At 39.1% G+C, this 23,972-nt stretch overlaps 1 protein-coding gene across 42 annotated transcripts in view; it reads right to left on the reverse strand.

Moving 5' to 3' along the window:
* CARMIL1 (capping protein regulator and myosin 1 linker 1) overlaps positions 1-23,972 on the reverse strand; it is a 305,081-nt gene that overhangs the window by 84,190 nt on the left and 196,919 nt on the right. For 26 of the 42 annotated variants that reach the window (XM_081522068.1, XM_081522067.1, XM_081522065.1 and 23 more), the window contains 8 exons: positions 22,197-22,274; positions 21,984-22,060; positions 18,910-19,014; positions 13,423-13,492; positions 7,439-7,520; positions 6,489-6,588; positions 6,332-6,386; positions 795-967 (listed from right to left, as the gene is read on the reverse strand). In XM_081522068.1, the coding sequence (XP_081378194.1) occupies positions 795-967; positions 6,332-6,386; positions 6,489-6,588; positions 7,439-7,520; positions 13,423-13,492; positions 18,910-19,014; positions 21,984-22,060; positions 22,197-22,274 (740 nt within the window). The remainder of the gene's footprint in view (positions 1-794; positions 968-6,331; positions 6,387-6,488; positions 6,589-7,438; positions 7,521-13,422; positions 13,493-18,909; positions 19,015-21,983; positions 22,061-22,196; positions 22,275-23,972) is intronic. The other 16 variants (XM_081522077.1, XM_081522066.1, XM_081522105.1 and 13 more) reach the window with 1 other exon arrangement.

Genomic DNA, 23,972 nt, shown 5'->3' on the forward strand with positions numbered 1-23,972 from the left:
ACTGCTGCAGTTTGGGGCTTTTGCCTTCAATTTAGACAAAAGGTACAGGCTCTGACTTATACTAGAGAGCCAGGGAAACAGCAAGAAAGAGCCCTTGAGGAACAGTGTGAATTATTAACTCTTCTTTCACCAGACCGCTGGGCTAGGTAGCAACCAAATCTCCAAATGATGGATGCTAACATGGTTACCACATTACTGGTCCCTAAGAGAAGTGGCTATGGCATGGCTTATCCTTAAGAAAAGCCAGGCTTGGGAAGTACTACAGATGAAAACCAATGAACAGATGAGTTGGCATCCAGGATGGCATGCACCTGCCTTTGACCCAGTGGACTTCCTGGATCCCTTGGGTTTTAGGTCTTTATGTCAGCAGGAGTGGGAAGGGAAGATAAGATGCTGGGCTCACAACCAATACAGGGAAACCCCTCGTGTAATTCCTCCGGTCTTCCCAGCTCTGCACGTTTGGCACTGTCCCCAAGCCCCTCCTTTCCCGACACATCTGTCAGCTGTCAACGCTGCTGTGAAACAGGAAACTACAATGGTTCTCAATCAGGTTCACCTCACAATGGAAATCTTGAAGAGAGCAGTATGAAGGAATGACTGTGTCTAAATTTGGGAACACTCTATATTTTGACAGAAGACTTGAAGCTGTCGTCTCCGCTCCCCAGCTGGTCTCCTTGGAAACTCAGGCTCACACGGACACAGCAGGTCCCCAATGCCTGTGGGTCAGACTCCCCCTCCAGGCCTTCCTGAGAACCAGCATCCACCCCTCGGGGCCGAGGGCCCGGCCTGCGTACCTGAGCTTGGTGTTGATCTGCAGTGCTTTGGCCAGCATCTTCGCCCCCATGTCTCCCATGCCATTCCCACTGATGTCCACTTTGGTCAGTGAGGTGTTGCTACCCAGGGCGTTGATGATGATGGTGACCCCGGTCTTGAGTTTCGAGTCAGCCAGGGACAAGGACTGCAGAGGCTGTAGAGGCAACACCAGATAGCACTCACACGGTCACATCAGAGCTGCCACTGCTCAGGGGACCTGCTTCATGGAAAATCATCAGCGGAGGGACCTACTGCACAGCACAAGATGGAAACTTTGGAAACTTCTGGCTAAAAGGCACTAGTGAATGGGATCCAAGGATTCTGGACCTTGGGAGTCAAATGTGCAGGGCTTGTGTCAATGCTGAATATCACCCACCTCTCCTCCAAGGGAAGCTGTGGAAAGATAGCCAGAGTGGCAAATGCCAACTCTTTTGAAGTGGAGGATGGGAAGAAATCAGAGAAGGCAATGGCACCCCACTCCAGTACTCCTGCCTGGAAAATCCCATGGACAGAGGAGCCTGGTAGGCTGCAGTCCATGGGGTCGCTAGGAGTCGGACACGACTGAGCGACTTCACTTTCACTTTTCATTTTCATGCATTGGAGAAGGAAATGGCAACCTACTCCAGTATTCTTGCCTGGAGAATCCCAGGGACAGTGGAGCCTGGTGGGCTTCCATCTATGGGGTCACACAAAGCTGGACACGACTGAAGTGACTTAGCAGCAGCAGCAGCAGCATGGGAAGAAATAAAAATACTGCACAAAAATGTCTGTGCTTCAGTATGGCAACAGTATCCTTTTTGATCCATTTTATTTCTCGGCAAGGTAAAATGACATCTTAAAATACTAGTAGAGGAATGATGCATGCATGCTAAGTCACTTCAGTCGTGTCTGACTCTCTCCAATTCTGTGGGCCATAGTCCACCAGGCTCTTCAGTCCACAGCAGTCTCCAGGCAAGAATACTGGAGTGAGTTGCCATGCCCTCCTCCAAGGGATCTTCCCAAACCAGGGATCGAACCCGCGTCTCTTATGTCTCCTGTGCTGGCAGGCAGGTTCTTTACCATTAGTGCCACCTGGGAAGCCCAGTAGAGGAATACTGGTACTAATTACTAGTAGTAGTAATGTAAAATAAAATCCAGCCAGGATCAATAATAGCTGACATTCATTGAATGTTTACTACGATTAATGACTATTTAAGCTTATTACATGTGTTTACTCATTTAATCAACCCAATAATCCAATACTTAGGTATTATTATGCATGTTAAATCACTTCAGTCGTGTCCAACTCTTTGTGACTGTATGGACTGTAGCCCACCAGGCTCTTCTGTCCATGGGATTCTCCAGGCAAGAATACTGGAGTGAGTTGCCATGCCCTCCGACAGGGGATCTTCCTGACCCAGGGATCGAACCCATGTCTCTTACATCTCCTGCATTGGTAAGTGGGTTCTTTACCACTAGCACCACATGGGAAGCCCAATATTATATTAGGTATTATCACCCCTATTCTCAAATAAGAAATAGAAAGATTAAGTGACTCAACCAAGGTCACACAGAAAGTAGGTGAACAGGAACCAGTCTGTTTGCCAATTTTGTGTTTTAAACTCCTCACAACACAAAGCCTCTATTGGCTTTTTCTGCATTTTTTTGATCTTCCCTCCTAGCTTCTTCTTATAAGATCCAATCAAAAAACATACCTAAAATTTTTTTTAAAAGTCAAATGTGTGTGACTTTTTCATTACCATAAGCTGTATAGTGAACCCAACCCAACCACTCATTGTCCATTTAAGCCAGAAACTAAAAGCCACTTGGGGCTTCCCAGGTGGCTTAATGGTAAAGAATCTACCTGCAATGCAGGAGATGCAGATTCGATCGCTCGGTCAGGAAGATGGCAACTTGGAGAAGTAAATGGCAATTTGCTCTAGTATTCTTGCCTGGGAAATCCCAAGGACAGAGGAGCCTGGTGGGATACAGTCCACAGGGTTGCAAAGAGTCAAACATGACTTAGCTACCGAGCACAAAAGCCACTCAGCCTGGAGGCAGGTTTTGCTTGGTCTGCATAGACTCTGACCAAAAAAAAAAAAGAAAAAAGAAAGGTACTCCCTACTTACACCCTGCTCACACTCACTTGTTTATGTCACCTTCCTAGAACTGTGGGCATTTAAATTCACAATCCCTGACTTAGGCCATAATTGAATTAATGAGATGGTGAGAATTCCTGGACTTAAAACCAGTGTTGCTCTGAAAGTCAGAACTAAGACTTCCCTGGGGACCTGGATGTCTTCTGGGTTGCTTGAGGTGGTCTACACTGGCCCCACTATACTCAACAATTCAATATGCTAACTCCATAAGGAATTCTGACATTACTGGGAAGCAGCTTCTAGGATCATCTATGACCAGGTTCCATGGTGGCCCATGGGACTCGGGTTATCAAGATGTGCCTGGGTGGTCTGTAATACCCCCCACCACAAATCCTGAGGTGTATTCACATCCATTCAACCAATAAACACTGATTCCCATGCATGTATACTCGGTCGTGTCCGACTCTTGGAACCCCATAGACTGTAGCCCACCAGGCTCCTCTGTCCACGGAATTTTCCAGGCAAGAATACTGGATTGGGTTGCCATTCCCTCCTTCAGGGGATCTTCCCAACCTAGGGATCAAATCCATGTCTCGTGCATCTCCTGAACTGGCAAGTGGATTCTTAACCACTGTGTCACCTGACTTCCAATAGAGCACATGTTCAAGACACATCTACCAAAAGGCCCAGAGGCAGGAAGACAGTGTCGACAGTTTAAAGACTCATACATTTACAAACTGGCATCACGCATTTGATTACACTTTTCCCGAGTGACTGTACTTATTATCAAAATTTGTGATTGTCCTTATTATCAAAATTTGACCATGTTTTCTAAATGTAGTATATCTATATTAAAATCAAAAGATATTAATATTAGTTAGAATCAATTTTTTTCAAGTTAAATGACATAGTAAGTGCTAGGACAATTAAAACCTCAGCTCCAAAGCCTGAATAATCTTAGACTCAGGTAGGTTTAGGGAGGTGGCTTCAATTTTCTTAAGATTCTACATTCTAGATGGAAGAAACTTAATAAAAAATGCTTCAGACTTGGGAAACTTCATGTTTTAAATGAAAACGTAAGCAATGGTGTTTTAATAAAAAGCTGTAATCCCATCATTTCAATGAGCTCTATTCAACTCCTGCAGAAATGATATATTATAGCTTCTTCCTAATACTGGAAAGCTGCCAAGTCTCCAAGCTGGCGAGCACCACTTCCAGTACTATATTCAAACTCTAATACATCCCAGTTAACACTTAAAAATAATAGGCAGAGTCATTAATGTGAATAGAACAGCCGGAATTGCATGCATATTTATAAGGTCATCCCTTCCTGATTTACTGCACTTCCAGGTAACATGATTACTTGAAATCTTACTGCTCCTGTTCAGAGCAGAACATGCTTAATCTGACAATCTGTCTCCTTGCGACAGGCACTCTCAGGACAAACACATACTGTTCTATTGGTCACAGCACGGATTTGTATGTAATACTTCAAAACAGAATTCCCTGTCGTCTTGGCCTCTCAGTGTTACTGTCCCTTGACTCTGGGTGTTGCAGCCTGACAACCACTGTCTAGAGTTGAAGGCGACACTGGAACCTGTATGTTTGGATTTTCCAAGTGAACATAATGTGCAATACTGGGCGAATAAAGTCTTCTACGGGCTATCTAAGAACAAGCTCTACAGACATAAGGTCACAATGTAAAAAGCGAAGAGTTTCCTTTTTATATATAAAGACCTTTAAAAAAAATCAGCCCAGTGGTGCCAGTTATGGGTGAAATTTTTATAGTCACAAGATGTAACTCCTAATCATTTCAAATTGTTTTGAACATTACTGATTCTGAAGTAGGAGAAAAAAAAAAAAAGAAGGTAATTGCTTTTTGAAAAAGCCACCTATTTTCAAACTTTACCATCTGCAAATATGTTTTTAGGTATGCTTTAAATATCAAGATTATCTTTGAGTAAGAGACTTTGAAAATTATAGGAACAGAATTTAAAGACCCTTGTGTAATAAGCAAAACATGAAATTAACATAAATTTTCCTAAAATATGTGCTAAGAAACAAATATTTGGGAATGATTATTAAACATGATTCTGTAGATTCTGCAATATTGGCCTCTCCAATCTTTCAAAACTGGGCCAACTTTGGGAAATCAAAAATCTCAAATACAGCAACGTGGTAGAAAGTCAGATTGAATATGTAAAACAAACTGCATAAATTCTGAAAAGTATAAATTACATTCTAATTATGATTTTAAGTTTAATAACCCAGTATAACAGTAACAAAATATAGGGCTTATTGGCAAATGAGGACAAAGAGCAGTGCTTGAATTCACTAAATAATAATGAGTTTCATTTCTAGCCCACAGGTTGGAAATTATATCCACACAGTGAAGAAGCAGGACATCAGAATTGTCTCCTGCCCTCTAGATCAGAGCCCCACAAAGAGATGTGGGCAAAGGCAAGCAAGGAACAGCCTCAATCTCTCCTGACCCGCTGGCTTTCTCTGAAAATTTAGCTTACAGTTTTAGCAGAATTTGCTATTACCCTATACGAATTCAAAATGGAAAATCATGTTTTTAAAAAATGTGACACACCTCACATGATTAACATAGGAAATTACTTCCATGACCTACAAAAGCAACTGTCACCCAACGCAAATAATATGAATCTTCATTACACAAATTGATTTGGATTTTAGGAACCACAAAAGCTCTTTGGTGGCTGAGGACTAAGACAGAAAATGGACAAAATGTTAAAGAGCATCATACAAGGTGTGATACACTAGGTTTCAATGAAAGGAACTAATGGTAGAGTGCTTCTCACTTGGTCCAGAAAATATCTTTTCTTATGTATGTCTAAGGGTAGCAAAATAGGATACTATTTGAAATTAAATTTCTTTACCTTGAACCGAGTCTTAGCCAGGAACAATTAAAGGGGATAAAAATATAACGATTATTAGAGCTCTAGACACAATTTAAGATGGGGAACAACTTTCTTAGTCTCTTATAATTCTGCATAATTACTGGATGAAATTCAAATTAGCAATATGATGTTTCTCAGCATGAGATTAGGTCATAAAAGTCAACTAGAGAGTAAAAATTCATATCTGCAGATTAGTGTATTAGCTGAGGCTAGGAAGTAATACAGCTTATTGAAAGATGGGCTTAGGAGTAAATGTATATTTCTTTTCACCTATTAGTTTCAATCTTCCTTTAATTAGTGATTAGTTGAATAAAGTGAAAAGTAAGTAAATTTAAGTACACTCTATAACTGTGCTAAAACATGAATATTTACTGCATTTAAAAATAAAAATAATAGAAAATGTATTCAGAGAGAAAATTATCTGAAAGCATATCAGCACTAACTCACTGGACAAAATTAGTAAGAACAGCAACAGAAAAAAAGATTTTAGGCAAAAGTGTTGAAAATAATACTCACTGATTCTTCATCTTGAATCATCTGTACTAAGTTGTCCAACACAGGTGTCAGATTTCTAAAGAGATTTTAAAGATGTGGACAGTGGAATCAAATCAAAAGCTTTCAGGAGGCTGGTTATTTTCATCATTGTCATATAAAAAATGCAAAAAACTCTTACTTGGATTTCATATTATTAAAATTTTTGCCTAGCGCCAGGTGTTGTATTGATCTGTTTTTACTGAGCCACACTATTAAGGTAGATAGGTCAGATTCTAAACCTGGAAAGAATCAGAGTAAATGGAAAATCAACACACATGTGGATAAATAAATTCTCAGAGGGAACACAATTAAACAAAAATGCAAGGCAGTTGGATGACTTTCTTTGCTGTTCTGAAATCCCTGGGATTCTAATCTCTCCCCCCAGCAAAGGAACTTTCTGTCCTCTTTTTATGTCCTATTATTTCACAGGGATAAATTCATTCTCCACAAAGACGTATCTAAATCTCTTATGCCACCAGGGGCTAAATGAAGTCAGTAAGGAATGGTGATACATGACAGTAGAAAGTTTCATCTCTCCCCACCCCTTTGTGAGAGAAGATTCTGACATACTGTTCACTGGGAGGTGATTGCAGATAAAGTTGTCTATGCAAATTCATACAGCATGCTTGTCTATGCAGGTTCATACTCACATGCTACTATAAACAGTAGAAATCAAGCTAATGAAACAGGTTTCTGTATAAATAATGCCTCAATTTTATTACCACCAAGTCCAACACAAAAGGTTGGACTCAGATTGTTATCAATATATTGCTGATCTTTTTTTTTTTAAACTAAATTGTTTTACTGCATAGACTTTTCACTTTTTGGCCATGAAACGAACTTAAGAGTTTGATATGAAATTATTCCATAAATAAACTCTCTTAAAACAAAAATGGCTCTAGTTATCATGAAAAAAAGAAAAAGAAAGTACTTATAAAAACTGTAGAAAAAGAAAAAATAGTCCTCTAATCAAGGAGTGAAATATCAGTTTTATTAAGGTGTCACCTAGATTGGGTTAGACTATTTTCCCTTTACTAACTTCCTTCAAATAATATTTCTGTGTGCTTTCTTCTCTAATTTCTGACTTACCATTATCAGAGATGTCTAGGCTGCTGATGTTGTGGATTTCGGCAATGCAGCCTTCTAGTACCTGCGCACCTCCAGATCTCAGCTAGAGAAACACAAACCAAACAGGGGAAAGTGGTCATCTACTGGAGGGGTGAAACCAAAAAATTAAAAATAGGAGAGATAGCCTTGAACTTAGCACCAAAGAAAAAGAGAAAACTTATCAACTTAAAAAAAAAAAAAAAATCATCAATGCAAAGAGCCAATCACTAGTCATTCTGTCCCATTCCACATAAGTCTGAAAATCATAAGAGAAAGAAACAGAAGACAGAGATCACCCTGCATCACCAGGCAAAACAGTCTCCGTCAACCCACAAGAATTTCCTCCATTTCTCACTTTTGGAAATCTAATGAATACCTTTATACATGAGAAACCACTACTGTTACATCTGCTTACTACAGATTTCAGGCATAATTCTCCATCATGTAGCAGCAAAACAACTGAAGGAGACAATAAAAACCTAAAAAGTCATTTTCATCTTTTTCCCAAAAACCAAAAGCATATTTTACCAAGGTCAGAATATCTTTTTGTTTCCCATTCAGCAACTATCTGAGTTCTTACTATGTGTTAAAACATTGTGCAGGGTGCAGTTTTCCAAGCTGTGGCCCTCTGTTCAGGAAACATATGATCTAATAAGAGAAACTATCATTTATTGGGAACCTACTATGGGCCAAAGAATGTGGTAGTTTCTCTATTCACTTAAGCAAAGGAAAATTTATTTTAAGATTCTATAACAAATTGATAACACTTTCTACTTGTTCACATTTTGATGTAAAAATTTAAAGAATCCTTATTTCACTATTTTAGATGCAATATGTCTGTGGAACTCTGGACCAAAACCTGGCAATTTCCCTGGCTGCTTGTATGTTAAGCAGAATTTTGCACAGATCTTTGGGATCACTTTATTCAGTTTTTTTAGCTGGGGTGTTTACATTCAGTCTTTTCTATTTTTTCAGGTGACAGCGGATCACTGTGAGGTGCCTGATGTGAACTCTGAAGGGGAGTGTCACACAGAGGCCAACCTCCCTGGAGGCTGGTCTACACCCTCCAAGGAAACCAAGACCAACCAACTCTACAGCTGAAGGTCTGTGAACCCAGTGGGTGGAATTATGGCTATTTTTATTATATCTTTTTTGCCAAAGTATTGGCTTATGATAGAGTGGAAATTAAAAAACAACAACAACCAGGTTCTTCACAAATAGATTTGAGAAACACTGCTTCAAGTCACAGTGAACATTATATGTAGACCATATCAATGTTAAAGTAAGAAACAATTTAGGCAAACACTTCAAAGGAACATAATTTGCTTTTCAGAAAATGAAAAAAATTATGCTTTTGAGAAGATAAGCACAAGTCTTTCAATTTCATTATTTGCTGTTAGTGATTTCTCTGTTGAAAAGTCAAACTTCTACAAGAAAATCTCTACTTATTATAACATATAGAAAAAATATTCCATTTGTGAAAACAGAAAATAGAATGAGGATGAGATTTCAGTGCTCACTTCTGTTTATTTTACAAATACTCCTGACTGATATTTGTAGCATAAACCCATAATACTAACATTTTTTGGTACTAAAATGTCAACAAATCCTAATTTATTGATTCATAAAGTACTTACACAGTGGCCAAGCTAAGGAAAGCCCAAGGAGAAAAAACAAAAAAATGTTATCAGCAGTAAGCAGAATAAGAACAGAGAAGCAGAAGTCTCTATCAACACACAACATAAAAAAGCAGAGTGAGAAAAAAACACTGCAACTAAAATATACTCCCAAAACAAAAATCCAAAACTTAAATAAGAAAATAACTGATCTTCAGTTGCCAAGAACATTCGATTGAATTCACAGGTTATTAGATGCCTAAAATTCCCCCAAAGCTTAAAGCTTTCCCAAAACAGTAAAAGCTTTTCCATTACTGTAAATGAAAATCCTTTTAAAGGAATTTGCATAATTAGAGGCTGTGTCTGCATGTATGCATGTAACACTGGTTTTTAAATTATCCTCATTTGGATCCCACACACTAGCACTATTTAAAAGAATGCAAGATCAAAGAGGAGTATATGTAACTGAATCACTCAATACTTTTTAAAATGTTAAAAATCAAAACACATTTCTTTCAAGAGAGAAGTGTGGTCTCAAGGAAGGAGGAATATTTCAAGCTGTTACTCATAGCTCTAACTGAATAGTTCTAATACAAAAACATTCATAATGGGGACAGAGGCAAGGAAAACTGAAATCTAGAGAACTTTTAATAATTCATATTCCTTCCTCAAGAACACTTGTCATTTAAAAAGAGGTGGCAAACAGTACAGATTTAAATGTAAAATACCGCCCCCCTGTTATTTGTCACTTTTCTTCTCCAGGGGTTTTATTTTTAATGAAAAAATTACTTCAATTTTGGGAAATTTCCTCACATAAAACCGTGAATACTGCAGGATTCTCCAAGGACAAAATGTGGTTTGACATGATCAGTTCAATACATCCTTGCCAAAGGTGTGATGTCAAAGGGTAATTTAGAACCTAAGACAGATATATAAATTACCCTTTCAGAGATATAACCTAAGAGAGATATATAGGGGCTTCCCTGGTAGTTCAACTGGTAAAGAATCCGCCTGCAGTGCAGGAGACCTGGGTTCAATCCCAGGGTTGGGAAGAAGGGAAGAGCTACCCACTCCAGTATTCTGGCCTGGTAGAATCAGACATGATGGAGCAACTTTCACTTTCAAGAGAGATATATACAGTTGACTCGTGAACAACTTGGGGGATGAGGGGGCTTAAGGGAACCAACCCTCCACACAATCAAAAAATCAAGTATAAACTTTACCGATGACCCTCAGTATCCAAGGTTCCTTCCCCATGTGCAGATTCAACCAACCATTATGTAGAATAGGTATTCAGTGGAAAAAAGTCACGTATAAGTGGACCCAGGCAGTTCAAACCCATGTTGTTTAAATGTCAACTGCAATTTTGTGTTTCATTAACTACTATAAGAAGCAATATGACATGTGACTTGACAAACATGGTCACCAGTACTGTGATTCAAGCTGTAAGACAGTGGAAGAACATGGCACTAAGGTAGTATGAATGGGTCCTCATGTCAGTAGTATCATTTTGAAGGAGGAAACAGACAGAACAGGCTCCATGTTGAAAGCAGGACTTCATCTTGGGCCAGACTGTGGACTTTGAGCTATATGTCCAGTATCTATGGAAATGACATACCAACTGGAAAATCAGACCCCCCCGGATGAAGAGCCCAGGGGCTCGTACCTAGACTCTCCATCACTTAAAAGAATACCCTAATTATCTGTGTAACCGAATAGAATCATAAACTCTGTTATGCTTATTGGGGTATGACCACAGGCCTATTGATAATTGTCTACTGTTAACTACCTAGGCTTAAGGCATATGAATCATGGGTTAACTTTGATTGTATCTTTCTTTTCCTTTGTTCAGACTAGTTTCAGGGAATTTGGGGAGGTGGGTTTGGGCATGTACACTTAGAGTATATAAGGTTTTCACAAAAACTGGTTGGGGTCTTTGGCTAAGAGGAGACTCTGCCTTGGGCCCACTGTTGTAATAAATTGCACTCCACCATCTGCACTGTCCTTCTGAGTAAATTTGTTTCCTGGAACACATGGCTACAACAATTTTATCACATAATTCATAAATGAATGGCCAAAATGAAGGTGGAATTATCATCAAAATAATAGCCAATTCTACCATCAGTATCTGATTCTTGCCTTAATAAGAAAAAAATACAAAGGAAAAAAGGTTACTAGCCATTTGGTGGATCCATATGAATCCAAGTTTGAATCCAAGTGGCTGAGAGTTTGCCATTTTTGACTTACAAAAATGTCAGTTTTATATGGTTCACTAAATACAACTTTCTTTGAAAGTTATTTCCAATAGGATCACAAAGGAGTTTAAACAACAAGCTGTGTAACAATCTAACACAGTGTTCTTCTTTCATATGGTACCTATCAACTTATTTGAGAAGAAAATGCCTAATCACATAATATTCTAATAATTACTAGTATTAACAATAATCAGGAAAACATACTTTCATTAGGACTCTGCCATTACTGAGTTGGATTATTTCAGCTTCTTTAGACCTCGGTTTCCTCATCTATAAGCACGGGAATCAGATGATCACTTATGTCCTTTCCAGGTTTGATCACAGAATTAAATGAATGATGTTGTATTGGTAGCAGTCATGAACTTTAATCAGGATAGCAAAGCTTATGGGTCATTGCCAATTCAGTATTTTAACCTAACAGAGCAAGCAACCTTACACAAGTTGTTTTTTATTTGATAGAATAACCCTTTTCACCCCCGTTGTGCTCATTCCTTCCTTCATAAAAAAATTTTATTATTGGCATGCCTTAATAAAGTGCTGGGAAATAATTAATTCATATTACCAGAGATGGTTTCTGTTTTATGGTCTTTCTTTAAAACAAAAGAGCACACAGACTTACACATGAAAATTTCACAATACCAAGTTAGGTTTTTAAGATTTTTTCTTCTTTTTCACCCCAACAAACAAAAAGACTAGTAAATCACACACAGTTGGCATTCACCCCAGCTCAAAATTATTAAAAAAAAAAAATCCTGCACTAACAATTTATATGGCTGATTTCAGACTTGTCAGTTTCTAGAATTTTCAGAGGGAAACCATTAATCTTCAATATGGAGTTGGCTTGGTGCTCGGCATTTTGTTAGCAGCTAAGGGAAACACAAAACAAAGATACAAATACTGCCATCCAGAAAGCTACCACCTAGCTGGGAAAGCACACAGGAGCTAGTTTCATAGTTGTACAAGGCACTATGTTGTTCAGTGCCCAAATGCATGTCACCATCATTAAGTACTAGACAATTAGGAAAAAATAAGACCCCAAAGTGCTGAAGCAGTCAGGGAAGAAATTTACAGATAGATAAGCAACAACAGTGAGCAACCTTCATAGGTACTAGACGTTCTAAGCAGCATATTTTAAAGAAGAGCTCTTTAAACCTCCTAACAACTTACTAGGAGAGGCACAAATATTGTCTTCATTTCAGACACAGAAATTGAGAGGTAGTGCTATCAACTAATTCACTCAGGACTGCATAGCTAGTTATGGCCAAACTAGGATCGAATAGTACGCGTCTGATGCAGATACAGACGAGGCTGGACCTGAACTAGATCCTCAAAGAAAGGGGAGCCTTGGGGAAGAAGAGGGACATGGTAGGAATGTACTGGAAAGAGAGAAGAGTGGGCATAAAAACCAAAGAAGAGGAATGAAGAGCCTTCCATCTCTAGCCCTGAGAAAAGACACCAAGTTCGACATGGTAGGTAAAGTGTGGCTCTGAAGAGGCTGCATAGTTGTCCTGAGGTATTTTCTTGCTAATTTCCACACAAACTAAAAGTTTCAAGACTGAAAAAGTTCAGGTACACTCTAAAATGTAAGAAGCTTTTAGTCTCAATTCTCCTCTGTGTGTAGTTGGATAGAAAGTGTTTGGAGTTATAATTTTGATTTTCTTGTTTTAAAATCAAGATATTAAAAAGCAAAATTAATGATAAAAGACCTTCCCTTTCACATTCTCCAAATCCAAGTTAGGCTGTACCCATCTGGCCTCTGTGAGGAATGCTTCATGGTATACTTTTCTTGATGGTAAAGCTAGTTTAATGCTTGTTATCTCAAAGCTTCATCACAAAATACTTAAGCAACTGGCAAGAAGAAGGGGAGGGGGAAAAAAGGTTATTAAAAGCACATTTGAGTGCTTTCTGAATAGTGTTCCATAATTATTTGTAGATAAAACTCACAAAACACAGAACATCAGGAAATTCTATAAAGTGTGTTTTCCTGTTTCATGTATACCCTCTGGAATCACAGAATTATACTTTTTCCAAGAAAAAGACAAAGCAATTTACCGACTATTATTTATTCTGGTACATAGTCTAAAGGTGCTCTTACCTCACAGTTGCTGAGATCAAGAGAAACTCCCTTCAAGTTATGATTAGAAGCCAGGCCCAGTAACAGTGCTCTGGGAGGAGGAAACACACACACATTAGATAAAAATTCCACACATTGCCCTAAAAATTTGTAAGCACACTGAACAAAGCCCAGAGAAAGAAGGACTTTTCTGAATCATAATGGGTCAAGCGCCAAGCACCATCTCACTTTTCAAAATGCCAACTGCGTGTCCACCGATAGCCCTGACAAAAATGACACAGTCACATTCCTCCATCTGACATGGAGCAGGTCCCTTATAAATGCAAAACCTGACAGAGTTGCTATTCATTCCTATGCAAATAAGCCAACAGTGCTCCTAATTGCACACTGAAATTAAATTGTGTTCATCACAGATAAATCTCCCCCTGCATCTGCTTGAGAACACCTTTAATTATGTTTAGAATATTCGTAGGCAATTGTTACTAGAATAGCAAAGTGAAGCTCGGTTTCCCTAAGTGTTATGTTAATGGGGAAGGCAGGCTCTGCAGTATTCTGGGATGTGAAATCATACCGGATGAGATGATGAAAGGACACACAGAGGTGGGATGGGTAAGGGTGTGAAGGCATGGGAGATACGGTACAAGCCTTGAGTTTGAGAACAGGATCCTGTCTATTCTACTAGCCGGTCACAGGATAAACCCCACTGCCACTTTGCAAAGCAGTTTCTTATTTGCTTATGGAGGAGATTGGACATATCCTGTGGCTCTCATAAGTAACAGGATGAATTGACTCCACTTTCACAAGTCAGTTCAATAAAATCCAACACCAGTGAATAGGCTTGACAGAAAAATCTCACACATGCACTCACTTCCATTAATTACACCAACAGCAGGAGAGACTCTCAACTAGGCCCGGTGAGGAGCATAAAAATGAGTATGAGAGGGGTCCCTACTCTCAAGCAAAGGAAACAAATGTGTGTGTGAATGACCATAATGCAAGGCGGACAGTCGTAAATGCTAAAGAGCATTTGCCACCTGGGGGTGACTAGAGAGCAGCACCAAGGCCAGTGCCACCTGCGGGTGATGACTACCCATTATCAGTGTTTCAGTGACTCGAGAACACACCAGGGCAGAAGGAGGTGAGGAGGCAGGAGATTATTTCATGTGAGAGTATCTGCGATTTTCCCCCTTTAGTGATTCTCTGGCCTCATCCTCTGAGAGAGAAAATTCCCGAGGTGGATGGAGCACAAGAACTTGGCTACTTCCAGCTATGAAAACAACCCCTGTGGGTAAGAAGGCTGAAGGGAGTGTGTGTCTCTTTATTCCTTTAAACCAGTTCACTGTTCCTTCTTCTAAAACACTGTTCTATGAAAAAGGGCTGGGCACATCTCATCTGTGGGCATGCCTCTCTGTTCAATCACTTATTCAAGTGTTTCTTTTTTCCTCAGAAGGAACTTATCTCCCGTTCTTGCGGGCAGTATCGAGACACTGAAACCAAAACGCCAGACCTGAGGACTCTATCACTAAGGTGGCCTGAAGGGCATTACTTTTCCTTTCTGTGTCTCAGGTTCTCATCAGCAAATGGGAGAGTGAGGACCATACCAAAGAGGTCCCTACATTTCTAAGTTTTAAGTTTCTACAACTTAGCCACATATTTTAACATTGTATTATTATAATGTTGAGATGGAGGGAAAATTCTCCCTATTTCTGACACGTACGTTAAGGCCAAGAAAATAAATGGTGTCCTTTAACATACTTAACTATGGAAGGCCAATGATGAAGAGGTAACGACTCATGAGACAAGTGAAAATAAACAACCCACAGAAACTGTCCCCATTAAAATGAAGCAAGAGAGAACAGCTACAGCGAAGCATAGCAGGCACTGGGGAAAACTCTTATTACAAGATGTGTTGTTTCTTTTAACCCAGTATAAACTGCCTTTGTGGTTTGATCCTCTTGATCTTCAGTTATTAGTGCAAAACTGGTTAAGAGAAGAATTTGTATTTCATCTCCACAGCTCTGGATGCGTGATACTAGTTATAATTTCGGAGTAGCACATCCTTCCCTTTTAATGGCTTTATTAAGAATACTTGGCCAGGGCTACGGGGTCAGCAGAAGGGGGACCACGTGGCAGGGAGGGAGGATGGTACAGGGGAGAAGGGACAAGGGAGAGGGTGTGAAAGAAGAAGTATGAGCAGTAAATAGGGCCGCATGCCTCCCTAAGTGATGCTGGAGCAGGGAGCAGGCTTCGGACACACAAGAACCACTCTGTTCTGGAGATTTTAGGAAACACTAAAGCAACAGTGTCATCCTCTTCTTTAAAACCCCTTAAAATACTTTAATGTGGATGGAAAACAACCTCCAAGGAAAAACACAACTGTGAAAAAAGCAATTACTCTCTTTGCATCGCTTTTGACAGATCTCAAATTAAATGGGGAAGTTCTATAAAATATGGATATGTCCAAACTGAAAGTGTCACTCTCAAGAGAAGGGGCCTTACTTTACCTTTCTTATGGCTACTAATTCCCCATACTGTAAGAAATGAGGGTCTCCCCCCACCACCCCGCTACACCCACCCCGTACACAGGGATGTGATGTGGTTTAGGAACAGGCCTGAGCCGGTGGCTGCTGGCCAACAGTAGTGGACCCTGCAGTGTTCCTCCCCAGAGCCCTCTTGACCAGCAGTCCTCTCTGGGAGCTGCCTCAGCTGCAGAAAAGTGTCTCACTCAAGGTCACATCTGCTTCCAAGAGCAGCCTGTATCCAAGGATTGATCAACACGGGGGTATAAAGGCCTAGCCCCCTCACCCAGCTCAGGGTCATTCCAACAACAAAGCTCCCATCAGGCTGGCTGAGGGCTTCACTGTGACAGCCCCGGTTCAACCTCCCCTCTGTCCCATCCTACCGCCTTCCCGCCCACCCTGCACCTCACAGGTGGGATTCCAAAATCATTTCCTAATAAAATTCTACAGGTGAATTTTCATCTCTAACTCTGCTTTCCCAAAAACCCGACCTGTGACAGTGAGTTTGACAAAGCACTTGGCTTCTCTGAGCTTCAATTTCCTCAGCTGTAAAATAGGGATAATGACACCTTCCCACAGCTGCTGTGAAGATGGCAGGTGGCAGTTTGTGGAGATGCACTCAATTCTGCATCCAGCTTAGGGCAGTGTTTTGCAAGTTCCCTTCCATCCTCATCCTCTCACAGGTAAACCCAAGCACCTCTTTTAGTTTCACATTAAATGCACATATGAAATTTTGTTTATAGAATCTTCAGTCATGAAGCCTTTTCCTCATGTTAAAAATTTTACAGGGTAAAACACAGACCTGAAGAGATCATAGGCATACCTCATCATAATGCACTTCACAGATTCTTTTTTTTTTTTTTTTTTTACAAATTGGAGGTTTGCGGCAATCCTGTGTCAAGACAATCTACTGGTGCCATTTTTTTAAACAGCATTTGCTTGCTTCTCACCTCTGTGTCCCATCTTGCAATATTTCAATACTTCCACCAGCAAAACGATTACAACTCACTGAAGGCTCAGATGATAGCTAGCCTTTTTTAGCAATAAAGTGTTTCTTATTTATGATATGGACATTTTTTGGACATAATGCTACTGCACACTTAATAAACCACAGTATAGTATGAACATAACTTTTATATGCACCAGGAAACTAAAAAATTCATGTGACTCACTTTATTGTGATATTTACCTTATTGCAGGAATCTGGAACCAATCCTGCAGTATCTCTGAGGTCTGCATGTACTGATTTATTATTAAACATTCACATAAATAATAAGAGGTCACAAGATTTAACACTGACAAAATAACTTTTAAATATAAATGTTTATAAGCCTATATCTATAATAAAGTACAAGTAAATTCATGTTCTTGTGGTAAGGATTATTCTATAAAATCAATTGCCCTGATCAATGAAGAACTACTCTATATTCTACAGGACCAAAAACATTGAAAGAATTAGTATACCATGCACCTATCACTAAAACCACTTTGAATATGCTAACTTTATGCTGACATGGTATGATAATATCAAATCTGGTTTTGCTTTCTACTCAGTGCCCCCCGGTACGTAGTCTATTGTAAATGTTCCATAAATATCAATCAAATGAGTGAGTGTGTTTAAGTTATAAGGGATTTCCCCTTCAGAATATTGATTCTCATAGCTTTATTTATATCCATACAAATAGCCTAATTATGCTTTTTAACTATTTGCAGCTGTTATATTTAGAGATCTCTAATATGCAGATTCCATTTTTTTCTGTGTTGTTTTTTTTTTTTTTTTAAGGCCAGGGAGAAGGGTTGTGGGAAAGGATAGTTAGGGAGTTTGGGATGGACATGTACGCACTGCTTATTTAAAATGGATAACCAACAAGGATCTATTGTATAGCACATGGAACTCTGCTCAATGTAATGTGGCAGCCTGGATAGGAGGGGAGTTTGCGGGAGAATAGGAAAATGTATATGTATGGCTGAGTCCCTTTGCTGTCCACCTGAAACTACTACCACAACATTGTTAATCAGCTATACCCTTAACACAAAACAAAAAGTTAAAAAAATTTTTTTTTAATTTTTCAAAAGGCCTGCTATAACATCAGGATTTCTTTTTTAGCACTTGGGTATAGATCAACTCTTTCTCAAGGCCTCTGTTGTTTTAGTCACATAGCACTTTGCAGAATACTGTAATCAAGAATTTCACAGATATCAAAAAGACAATTTACAAATTAATTTGAAAAAAATTTTCAGGAAAATGAATAGCAGACATCGATTTTAACATTTCACACAAATTACAGGGGAAAACTGAATGCCGTTTTACATGTTAGGTGGGGAAAGGAGAAATCTATGTGCACATTTGAACATAACTGATAGTATAGGAATTTATAACTAAAACTGAAAATATGTTCAAAGAGAAATTAGATTCTACAGTCCTTTTCATTATTTCTGGCAATGGTGAACAGAAATTCAGGGATAACAAATTATTCTAAAAAGTTCAACTTCACTGCTACTCCTCCACTGGGGCTATTCATCCATAACATAAGTTGCCTGCCAAGTAAAAATACCCAAACAGATATATACCCAGGTAACCAGAAAGCAAAGCACCTAAAAATTGATTCTGTTGCACACACAAACATATATAGTTTGATTATTATTGTTAGTAGAAATATTTAGAATTCACACAAGAGTCTACCTAAAATGGCCCAAACAGAGGTCAGCATAAAGGCAATGGTACCCAGAAGCACAACTTTTATAGATCAGTGACTAATGCCAAGGTCACAAACCAAAGGAAGATTTTTTTCCCCTAGAAGATGCAATAATATCAATAGCACACAATGTATTCGGAAAGAATTTGATTTCCTTTGTGACCCAAAGTAAAAGGCATTTTCATCTGCCTTGACTGTCTTGGGATTGTATGTCTTTTTTCCCTTCCCTCAAACACATTCATAATAACAAACTGAACTCTAAAAGCTCTGGAGAAAATGAATTAACCACTCACTTTAAGGGCTCAGGAGACAGTTTTGTGCCTGAAAGGTTGATTTGCATCAGAGACAGAGAACTACTAAAAAACTGCTTGAAAGACGGGGGTACTTCTTTTCCTTTCCTGAAAAACAAATCATGAGAGTCATACACTTAAACTTCCATCGCCACACCCCACTTCCATATTGGCAAAATTATTCACTGGTAATTCAGACACTGTGAAATGATTCATGAATCAGTTGTATCCTCAGTAGAAATTTAAAAGTAAAAAGAAAAAAAAAAAGTCTGAAAATAAATTCAGTATACTTTTTAAAATGATGTAAGAGAGATTAAGAAATGTCATTAAATTTTAAAACATTTTATTTCTATTCTTTATAGCCAAGGAACTCATTGAGCTCTATTTCTAGACCTCTAGGCAACTCTATATTTGAGTTTTTAGGAAATAAGTCAAAGAAGACACATATTTCTCACCAATTTGAAGAGCCTTCCCACTGGATATCATCAGATTATTAAGGATCGCTACCTGTGTTTGGCAATATTTTCAGATGCAGGAGGTCTCAGATGCACCAAGATTGTGACTGGAGGTCAAGTCCGATTGGCAAGAAGCCTGCATGACAAATATCCTACTCGGCTCTTATAGCCATATCACAAATCTAATTATTTCAGGCCAAATATCAGAAAAAAGACAAAACTCCAAAAGGAAATGGCTGTAACCTCCAAATACATCCCCTTGCTTGCTATTCCAGTGGGAAGTGGATCAAATCACACAACTCAACAAGAAGACAGTCAACACCACAATATGAGGGTTTAAGAAAAATTAAATTGCAGAGTCAAAATTGGAATATCAATGCTTAGCTTGTTTTGTTCCATCCAATAGAATTGTTGAAAGGATTGACTAAGTAAAGCACTTAGCCTGATTCACTGTCAACACTCACTTAATGATAGCTATTCATATTCTGTGAGGGAATCATACTATCTCAGGGCAGAAGCCATCCTAGAAGTCTAGCTCAACCATGTCATATTCAACAACATTTTATGCACAGAGGTCTAGGAAGCCTGTCAATATTTGAAAAAGGTTTTAAAACAAACAGGACAATTTCAGGCTATTTGAGAAGAAAATAGCTATTTTTCTATTCTAAGCAACCAGAATCTCTGAGAGGATGGAAAATAAATTTAAGAATAAAGAGAATTCTAGTAGAATACATACCAGAACTTTCAAACAACTCTGGTTTCAGATATCAGAAGGATATAAGCTTGAACACTCAGGGTTCATTTTCTGATGAGCAAATGTTAATTTTTTCTTTGAACATAGTTTTCTTTCTGTTACGTCGTATTGGTGTCGACTGTTCTAATGTTTCCAAATACTCACTGCCCTTTTCTGAAGGATGATGATCGGTCATCCCACAAAGGGCAGGCTTAGCCATGCCAGTCCCCCTGGCGAATGGGATGTGAGGAGAAGTGATGTGTGCGATTTCCAGAGAGCTGGTTTACCAGCCAGCGTGTGTGTTACCATCCTTCTTTCTCCCCTGCTATGTGACTGTCAATGTTCTAGAAAGAGGCTGCTCTGCCTCCCAGCGTGAAGCTGATGTGGCCAGCCCATAACGGACATGTTGCAAAATCACAGTTGCAGAAAGCTATAGAGAGGGTGGTGGGTTGGGGGTAATCATTTGTTACTGGAACAACCTGACCTATCCTGACTGCTACACTTCCGAAATCATCCGTGAACCATAATATGAAGAGCCTGGCTAACAATCCACAACTCAGTGCAAATGCAGCAATTTTGACATAATTACTAGGGGCTTTCTACGATTACATCTAGGTAAGGAGTGGGTATTAAACAGTGTAATCACATCCTCTCATTTGGAAGACAAGGCAATTTGTTAGCAAGATTTCACTCTACAAGCTTAATAGCTCTACTGATGGCCAATCATCACAGAATTCACAGTATTATGAACTCAAAAGAGCTGATTAGATGAAAATCCTTATAGTCTATGATACCATTTCTAACCCAATTCCTCAGTCTATCATAGCTCCACCAAAGCATGGTTTCATGAGCTCTCTTCAAATATATGGTTTGACGGGGCAGTCAACTTAATACCCTCTAAGGTCTTTGAAATACAGTATCTTAGAAAACTCTCAACTTCTCCCACTGTTTTATCTCCTACACTTTACACTTTCTGATCATATCTAGTTGAGGTACTTGTGGCATATTTTTGCTATCATAAAGATTTACATCACTGTTAAAGTAAGGGACCACGAGTACTTTAAAACGTAGAATAACTTATTTATAAGGCATAATTGTAGAAGAAAGCATGTTTAATTCTGATTTTTTCCAACAAGTGACTATTATCCCTTGAAATATATAAAGCTTTAAAAAGGTGAGCCAATAAAAGAGGAGATAATATTAGGCAGTTCTCCATGTTATTAAAGAGCATATCATGACTTAGATATTGTTTATGACTTGTGGTAACAAATGCCGAGTGCTGAATTGTATTAATACATTAGATGATAATAGAATACCAAATCTAAAATAACCCATGTACTTTTCATCATTCTTCTGCATTCTCCCATTCTAAGCTGCTGCTGCTGCTGTGTATGAATATCTCTTACTTCTAATCTACCACCTGATTTTGCAAACAATTCTACATAGTGAAGGCAGAAGTGAGGCACTGAGGCTGGCCCTCCACTTCCACAAATCAGAATACAAGAGCTCTGGGCTGACTATTCTCTTTGCCTCCCAGACAAAATTGAGACTTACTTCAAAGTGCATTATTGAGAAACACCTTCAGACGTTTCTAAAAGGATTTTTACCATATTAAGAGAGAATGCCTGTCCACATAAGAGAAATGGCACATTATTATAGAGTTCATATAGGCAGGCTGGAGTTCTTGATAAGAACCTTGTCATGCAGGGAGACAAGATATAACAAAAATTTGAGCTTGCAAGGTCTACTATTCATCAATAATGGTTTAGGACCATCTCCTCTTTCACATACAAGATGTACCCTTTATTACTGTTTTCATCTTACTACAACATTCTCTGAGAGAAAGACACTCCTAGAAGATAATAATAATAACAGGAATGACTTCATACCGGTGAGAAAACACAGTTCTGGAGAGATTGAGCACAGCTAAATATTGAAGGCAGCCACGCAGAAGAGCTCCACAGACCTGGGAAAAAAACAAGGCACTGTTATTTTCAAATATTTCTAAGACTAAGAGAATATTTTATTGGGGAGAAAGCCCATTGTTTTCCATCTAAATAGCTGTTCTGAGACCCCTTGAGCAATATAAAAAAAAATATTACCATGTCCAGGGAACATTCAGTATTGGATAAATCCAGATGAGCAATGGCATTTGGCTGGGCCAAAAAACTGTACATGGACTTGAAATAAAAAATAAAAACCAAATATATTAGGATCCAGAAAACACATAAACACAGGCACATGCCCATACACAATGCAAGTTAATATTTTAAATAAAGTTGCCCCAAACCACCCAGGATCATTCTTCACTCTTCCCAAGAGGATCAGCAGAATTTTCTGTCATTCTGTTACCTTCCCTGAGAGCAAAAATCCAAAGAATATTTTAAATTATATTTAAGTTTTTTAAAAAAGGCCAAATGGAGTCTTGGCTACCAAACCCCCTTTGTGCTACATATGATTTAGTTTTTCTGATTAGCTCTATTTTTATTATATTATTTTGGGACCGTGCTAATTAATTTTAACTGTTGAGAATGAAATACCACCTGAATTGCAGCCACCCTATCAAAATACTAATGACTTTTGAAAGTGTTCAAGGAGCCACTAATTTGAATTTGAAACAAAGGATGGTAGTTTCAGAATATATATTCTCTCTTTGGGTCAACAAAATAATTTTTCTATCCCTAGTTACCTTCAAAATCTAACAAGAAAGTGCCTGACAATACTATTAGTTGTTTTTTTTTGGGGGGGGGGGGGTTAAACCGTCATTTATAGCTAAGACACTTCAGTTTCTAGGGGGTCACAATGCATAAATGATCCCCTCATGCCTGTACAAGGCTATCAAAACAATAAAATTAATAATTCTCTGTTATTCTCTAATTGCCTGTGTGAGCAGCAACTGCCAACAGCCACCAATAGCAAACCAAATCCAAGCTCCTGCCACCAGGCAAATAGCTAAACTCTGCTTTGCTTCACTGGATGCCTCGAGACACTTGAAAAAACAAACAAGCTTACACTGAGACGTCCTAGTCCTTGGCAAAGATTCATGAGTGTAGCAACTTAGCTGTAGATGCTTGAGAAAATTCCTCTCTGCTAAGGAATTCAGAAGAGCAACAGGCTGGACTGTAAGTATTTTAGAATAATCAGACACAGAGAATGTACTGTATTATGAAAGTTCTGATTCAGAAAAATCATATTCTTCTCACTTAAGGAAGATCCGATTCTCTTTGCGTGGCACTGTGATTTTACTCCTGGCCACCAGCTGGGGGAGCTCGAATCACCCTCAAGTGGAGACAAGACCCTACTTGGCCAACACCTCCAGCAGGCCCTGCTAGGCGGGGTTAAGTCCCTCAAAGCACCAGCTGAATGGCTCTCAGAACCTCAGCATGTAGGGGCTGGAAGCCCACTGCCACTCAGGCCTCATCATTCCACTTGCCCTTCCTCAGAAGCCCAGCTGCGATAGGACTGCCAGCCAGCTACTTGGCTGTCTTAGGTGACTATGAATGCCCCTATGTTAGCAGCCTTCTTGTTTCATCTTCAGGCTCTACTTTAATTTTTCTCTCGATTCTGGTAGTGTGTCACTGTAACGTTTTGGTGGTTTCACATCAGACCCCTGGTTTCATGTTTGGAGGGAGCAGATTTATGAATCGTCAGGGAAAAGCACAACTCAGGTTGGACAACACAACACACTGAAAAATTCATGGCACACCAGGAAGCAAGTATTATGTAAATGAGTTCAAGCGGGGAGAGCAAATAACTACAAAAAGGACTGTGGCAACATTCCCTGTCTTACAAGGAAAGTAAAACAGAAGAGAAATGGGAATACAGGTCACAGTGTTTTTCACTCCCATAAAGCCATGAGATGTAAATGAAGGTCATTT

Source organism: Giraffa tippelskirchi, chromosome 8 (genome assembly GCF_054371585.1).
Source record: "Giraffa tippelskirchi isolate mGirTip1 chromosome 8, T2T-mGirTip1v1.2.pri, whole genome shotgun sequence".
Lineage (NCBI taxonomy): Eukaryota > Metazoa > Chordata > Mammalia > Artiodactyla > Giraffidae > Giraffa > Giraffa tippelskirchi.